Here is a 7,298-nt window from a genome sequence, read left to right as displayed (position 1 = left end):
AAACTGGCGAAATGGGAAATGGCGAAATGGGAAATGGCGAAGTGGGAAAATGGCGAAACGGGAAGACACCCATTAGGCCTGGTACGGTGATGTATTATTATTGTATAATGATTATTATATGATATTATATAATATTATTATATGATATTATATAATATTATATATACGATATTTATTATTATATTAATGTACCTGTCTGATAAATTAGCAATCGCGATTTTATATTTGCTAACTACACCCACGTCGTTAGCCAAGCGTAACTGCGTGGGGTTGAACGTGAAACTGCTTCAGGACATCGACCCGTGCATCTTCACGCGCGTGCCAGGCGCGATCCTGTGTGGAATACGAAACTTGCACACCGTCGTAGTGGCAGGGCGTAATAATTATGACAGCATACTACTGTTGTACAACACTCAAAACTCAGTACTCCCCTCAAGCAGTCGGATCCCGTGTCAAACACAAAAATTGCCGATCGGCCACCATGGATACGCCACTTGCTGGAATGGCACAATTACACGACACGAGCAATCTTACTTCTAATGACTTCTAGACGTCCACAAGGCATCTCTCTTGCGTGCATAATGCAAATTAGTGCACTCTAATTTCGAGTTTTGCCGAAAAAAATCCAAGGCCTTTTCCAGAGACGAAATTAAGTTTTAGTTTAATAGACCTACTAATATTAGTTTTTTAAGTAACAAATTTAATAATACTAGATTCCCTATTATCTACTTCTGATATTAAATACCTTGCTGGCTCTGATCAACCCTTGCGGGCAGTGGTTTCTCGTGCACTTATCTGGGACAAATACACTAACGTATCGAATGTCAAAAATCTACATCCTACAACTGAATTTTTTATTTCAGCTCTACAAATACGTTTTACTCCTTGATAATTGTGTCTACTCTACTCTTTCAATAAATGTTATTGAATTTATCAAACATTTAGACAAAATGGCGACAGTGGCGTCTGTTCGGCAAACGCCAACAAGATCATTATGTAAAATGTTCACATCAACTGGCCGAGCCCATGTAGAATACTCACATAAAAGGCCGTGAGTATAATGTAACAGTTCTACATTGCTAGCAGCGCTCTATTTGAAATACTGACGTCGTTGCGCGATGTGCGCGATGACAGTATTTCACATACTGGCGGACGGATTAACTGATATATACCATATACGCGCGCGCGTCTGTGTGCGTGCATGTATACATGTGTGTATATATAAACTGTAATTACATGTCAACTAGAAGAAACAGGTGCGTCGTAAAAAAGTGCTCTCTGGAATATCATCTCTTGCTCAAAATTAATGGTATAACCACGATAATACTGTGTAACAATTAAACATGTCAGAATGAAGGATTAGGAAATGATCACTCTTCATCGGTAAATAGAGCTAATGTAATGAAGATAACGACTCCAGCGGTTTACACACGTAACAGCTAGCAGAGTCTAGATGCGTAACAAACAGATAAAAATACTCCGTCGCTTTTCTTTTTCGTGATCTTCTGCAAGAGTTTCTCATTCAGAATGCAAACTCGGGGATGGGGAGGCGCTGTAAGAATTAATAATTAGCTAGGATAGCGGCAGCTCGATGCATCTTCGCGCGTTCGCTCTCGCGGCGGCAGCGGCAGACTTTAACGCTAGTCCACGGTGAAGGGAGTCACTTGATACATGTAGCAGCGGTTGCACACTCGTACGGGCTTCGTGTGGCCGTACTTGGGAAGAGGTACAGAATTGCAGCTGCACCTCGCACAGAATATCTGGAAAGATGCGTGAAAACACTCTGCTACAAGCTATGCCACGGCAACGAAAGAACGTTGCGGAAGATCGCGCATCGATTTAACTCGATCGATAATTTTTCCCACTTGGAAGTTTTCAAAATGCAGCCCTAATACACTTTGCTCACACCTTTCTTATCCTTGATTAGTCAGATTGAAAACACCATCATTTACGTAAATCTATGCAACATATCGCAGGTTCAATGATGAAACATGAATGAAAGAATGATGAATGAAATGATGAAAACCGTAGCTAGATGCAATGATGAACAGAATAGTAAGAATAGTAAGTAATTACGACTGGAGGACACACAGAAGTCAATCTTCGAGTACACTAGTGTTGTCAATCGGTTGTAATTTCGTAATCGATCATCGGTTGGACCCAAGTAACCGATGATCGGTTACAATCGGTTACTCGGGGTGTTGAATGCCTGCGTGTGCGTAACGTCGTGTGCATGTATGTGTGTGCAACTGTGCATGCATGTACTTGTTTAGCCCTGTTTACTGTTTGTTTTACACTGTTTACTACAGTGTGTATAATACATGTATGTTAATAAAGGATAACTTGTATAGTAGCGATGATATCTCTGATTCTGATCACTTTTCGAAGTTTTTATTTGACATTTATTTCAAATTTTTTTTTCTTTTTTTGTTGTCGATGAAACCGATTATGGATTTTGATAACCACAGTTCGAGCCAATGTTCAACCGATGATCGAGTATAATCGATAATCGTGACATCACTAGAGTACACGCTCACCTTTCCGCAGTTCCTACAGTGATGCCTGCGCCGCACTACGGTGAACATGGCTTTGCAAGAGACACAGCACGAAGATTGGTCATCCGGTACCCAGGGAGGCGGCTCTGAAGTGAGGTAACGTCACACGTGGGGCTTATGTTGGTGCCAATCATCCACATACTAATTATAGTCACCTCGAATCACAGTGCCAATGTCACATGTTATTTGGACGAATGGCGAATTAAATAGCAATCTATTCACATTAAATAATGCACGCCTCGTGTACTCTGAAAGTAAAATAGGTGGCGAGTACACTTATGCAACGAAAACTAATAAAATAAGTGAGGAAAGCAGAATCCATGTGAATAAACGGATTGGTGACCATTACTTTAAGATGTATACAGTTCAGCTGCAGTTTCTAAGTAATCTTGTATGAATAAATATGAACAAAACATAAATGCTGTAAGGAATCACCTTCAATGGTTGACCTCTGCCTGGATGGGCTAGGCTGGCTAGGGCTCGAGAGTATTGCTTCACTCTGTGTGCCTATCAACACCAAATAAAATACAAGAAACAAGTGATTAGCAATAGATTCATCCAAATACGATCTTTGCGGCAGTATATACACCAAGGGAACCCGAATAAGACAGCTCTCCTGATGAGTCCCCGCATGTCATTAGTTAGTTAAGGTAGCCATGAATAGCACATCCTTTCACCAGGTAGCACCACCTGGCCCACCACAGCCGATATGAACAAGAGCGCACATCTAACAGTAGATATATACCGCGTTCACACGGTCATGATTTGGCTCGAGCCAAATCAAATGGGCTAAATTTGGCTCGGGCCGGTTTGAGTCGGAGCGTTCACACGTACGCAAGTGAATACTGTCTGTCAAATTCAAATTCAAATAAATTTTATTGCACAAATATCTCACAGATACTTTGGCAGTATGTCGCGAGATGGCGTTGTGTACGATTCAGAGTGTTTACTTCCGTTCCGAGTTCAATTATCAATCTTGAAAACGTGCATCCTGATCAAATTTTTCGAATTTTTATACTGTTTTGGACTTTATTTCGTCGAAGTACACGTTCGACACTCGCGGCATCTACCGCTTAACCGATTCTACCGCTCTACCGCTCGCCGAAAGCTGGTGCAAAAATTTGGCTCGGGCCTGGTCCGACGTTTTCGATGAGACCAGATTTGCTCGTGCCAAATTGGCACGGCCCGAAAAACCGTCCAAGTGAACGCTCGGCTCGAGCCAAATTTGGCGCGGGCCCAATTAGGCTCGTGCTAAAAACGTCCGTGTGAACGCGCCTATAGAATATGGAATATCAATATTCTATATCTTTGCATCTAACACTTGAGTTTCAATCCACCAACAGCGAATGTTTTCAGGGGCAGACCCAATGGGGGGGGGGTCTAGGGGTCACTCTCCCATTATTTTGACCACAGGCTCTGGATTTTTCAGAACAAGAAGACATTTTCACAACTCGAACAGAATAAAGCAAGGGAGTCAGAATACTCCAGATTGCGACCACATGTGTATGTGTGTGTGTGTGTGGGGGGGGGGCTCCCCGAATTCTCTATACGCTCCACATTCACCCCCCCCCCCCCCGCGTCGCGAGCGCGAGGCGTTCCTCACCCCGTGAAACCCTGAGTCGGCTCTGCAGCAGCGCGGCGACGACCGCCTCCTCGTCCGCCGCATCCTCCGCATCCTCGTCGTCGTCGCCGCGGTAACCGTCGCCGGCGCCGACGAGAGGGTGCGTCGAGTTGATCTCGAACACCCACTTGAGGATGTTGCGCAGGTCGCTTGCATAGTTGGTCTGCAGCTGGTCGGCAACACCTGCGGGAGAAGCGGGTGATGGAGACTCTTGTAACGCTACTAGGTGAGGCGTTGGGGTCAGAGCAGACACATACATACACATCCACCTACGCGGGGGGGACGACGGGAGGAAACAATCGCGAGTGTCGCGGGAGAAGCGGGTGATGGAGACACGCGAGCAGCAGCCTACACGCGCGTATCGAGGCTAGGTGAGGTGCGGGGGACAGACCAGTTACATACGTACTGAGATTAGGTGAGATGTAGGGTTGGAGCAAACACACACGTACTGAGACTAAGTGAGATGTAGGGTTGGAGCAGACACACACGTACTGAGACTGAGTGAGATGTAGGGTTGGAGCAGACACACACGTACTGAGACTGAGTGAGATGTAGGGTTGGAGCAGACACACACGTACTGAGACTGAGTGAGATGTAGGGTTGGAGCAGACACATACGTACTGAGACTAAGTGAGATGTAGGGTTGGAGCAGACACACACGTACTGAGACTAAGGGAGATGTAGGGTTGGAGCAGACACATACATACTGAGACTATGCGAGATATGGGGGTCAGGGCACCCACGCGGGTACAAGAACAGTCGCATGGGGTGGGGCCGTGACACAGGGGATGCGAAATTGCGAGGGCAGCCGCGCACGTGTGCGGGTGAACGTACCGCAGATGCAGACGAACAGGCGGTGTACGAGGTCCTCGATGCTGTGGAACCTAGCAACTAGTCGAGTCGTGGGGATCACAGAAGATACATACGTAGTAGGACCAAGTGAGATGCAGGGTTGCAGCAGACACGCACGTACTGAGACGAGATATATATGGGGTCAGGGGAGGGACGCGAGGGGTTGGGATTATCACGCGAGGGGTCAGGGCAGCCGCGCGCGAACGTACCGCAGATGCAGACGAACAGGCGGTGTATGAGGTCCTCACTGCTGTGGAACTTGGCGCGCACAGCATTGCGCATCGATATCTCCGCAGCCTGCATCGCGAGCGCAATCTCCTCGTCGTCGTTGCACTCGGAGTTGTAGCTGCTTGTGTCGCCGCTGCCGTAGCTGCAACATACGCTTATAGCTTTATAGAGTTGCCGAAATTATCCAACAGTCGGAAACTACCAGTTTTATTTACAGCCCTCTGCCGTAGCTGCAACATACGCGCCGGGGTTTCGAAAATAAACGGTAGTCTGTAGTATCCTTAAGTTATTTCATTTTCCTACAAGTTGTTATCACTTCATTTTAAACATATCACGCCACCAATTATCAAATATACTTAAAACTAGTACATGATAATATAGACTATATACTTAAAAGTAAACAGGACGTTAAGCTTATTTTGAAAATTAAATGTAACTTATTATTAGTTAACGAATATAAACGGGTTTTTTAACAGACCAGTTAAGCCCGGTGCACATTGCCGAACATTTTGCTCAAAAACATTATCGTAGCAATGTTCCATGAAATGTTCGGCAGTGTGCGGTGAAAAAAGTCGCCGAAAATTTGTTCCGAACAATGTTTCTGAAGATCGGAAATGTTTGATATCTCGAACATTGTTCGTCGAATGTTCGTCAATGTGCGCTGAATGTCGAACAATTCTAGGAACATTTGTAAAGTAGTAACCAATAGAGGGCACGATATGTGGTCACATGATTTTTGTGCCCAATCATGCGCCGATCACGTGACTCTTTACAACACAGCTACTAGACGGCGCCACGAGGTTGATCGCTGGAAAATGTTCGGCAATGTGCGCTCAGCAATTGTTCACCCGCACATTGCCAGACAAAAACATTTGTTCGGACAAACATTTGTTTGGGAAAATGTTCGGCAATGTGCGCTCAGCAATTGTTCACCCGCACATTGCCAGACAAAAACATTTGTTCGGGAAAATGTTCGGCAATGTGCGCCAGGCTTTAGCGAACGCTAGTAACAGCAGGCAATGGCCCCCTCCCCAGTACGTGTCAGCGTCACCATTAATCCAGCGTCACCAGCGTCACCTGTGGTGACTCCAAGCAAACATTGCTTGCGTAGACCTTCAGATGTCAAAATAGCAGACAAGAATGTTACGCCTTGAAGAATGTTATACGTATGAGGTGGCAGCCGTATTTTCCCTCTCACCGCGTGCGCATGCTAATCAACAGATAGTTTTCGCAGCTTGGTGACAGCACAAGTGACAGGAACATATATCAGATGAATTGCGCGAGAAATCACGTGCGACATTTTTTAAATCATCGACGGCACTTTTCGCGAAACACCACCGGAATTGACATACTCAAAAGAGGCAAAACCGACGCGTTAATGGAATTGTCACAGTAATTGATTTCGAAAAGACCCCACCTCGACCTCTGGGGGTGGGGGGAGGGGAAACGAAGAATGCGACTTCCACCAGCTAATGACCAAACAAACACACAGTTCGCCTTTAGGCAAGTTGAGTGGTTGGTGTGGAAGGGGGTTGCCCCCTTACACTGGGGCGGTCAGGGAATATTTTGAAATTTAGAGGCTATGAGTTCACATCTGATGTCTTCTGGAGGTGCAATTATTCACAATTTACAAAGGATAATATACCTCATTTTTAATGAGAAACTTTTCAAATTGACCCATGTTAAGCATGCATGCAGAATGCAAAGTGCATTGTTTATAAATAATTATACTCACAAACTACACTATCATTGAATTTAGAGCCACTCGGAGAGATAAATTCTGCATATTTTAAAACCTTTGCTTAAACTTTTGTTGGCAGGACACACACGGGGGTTCAATCGACCCTCCACCCCCCAATATCTCACCGGAGGATTTGCACGTTTCTCAAAAATGACCCATGTGGTCGGCAAAAAAATGAAATGCGCGGATCCGCGGAAAATTCCCATGTCTGGCTCCCTGTACACCCCCCCCCTCCCTCGTACACGCTCCCTCCCTCACGTACCTGTCTGTGCCCCCCTCCCCTGTATACTGCTCCCTCCCT

General features: G+C 45.5%; 1 protein-coding gene across 1 annotated transcript in view; it reads right to left on the bottom strand.

Annotated features, from left to right (window-relative positions):
- Window positions 1-1,211: 1,211 nt before the first annotated feature.
- Window positions 1,212-7,298, bottom strand: part of LOC106810539 (lateral signaling target protein 2 homolog) — a 51,321-nt gene continuing 45,234 nt past the window's right edge. The window contains exons 8-12 of the mRNA XM_014813920.1: window positions 5,238-5,398; window positions 4,159-4,359; window positions 2,991-3,062; window positions 2,538-2,641; window positions 1,212-1,760 (exon numbers count right to left, since the gene is read on the bottom strand). Coding sequence (XP_014669406.1) covers window positions 1,641-1,760; window positions 2,538-2,641; window positions 2,991-3,062; window positions 4,159-4,359; window positions 5,238-5,398 — 658 coding nt within the window. The 3' untranslated portion in view covers window positions 1,212-1,640. The remainder of the gene's footprint in view (window positions 1,761-2,537; window positions 2,642-2,990; window positions 3,063-4,158; window positions 4,360-5,237; window positions 5,399-7,298) is intronic.

Source organism: Priapulus caudatus, unplaced genomic scaffold (genome assembly GCF_000485595.1).
Source record: "Priapulus caudatus unplaced genomic scaffold, Priapulus_caudatus-5.0.1 Scaffold450, whole genome shotgun sequence".
Lineage (NCBI taxonomy): Eukaryota > Metazoa > Priapulida > Priapulimorpha > Priapulimorphida > Priapulidae > Priapulus > Priapulus caudatus.
The sequence above is the reverse complement of the archived record's forward strand: the minus strand, read 5'-3'. Positions and strand labels throughout refer to the sequence as shown.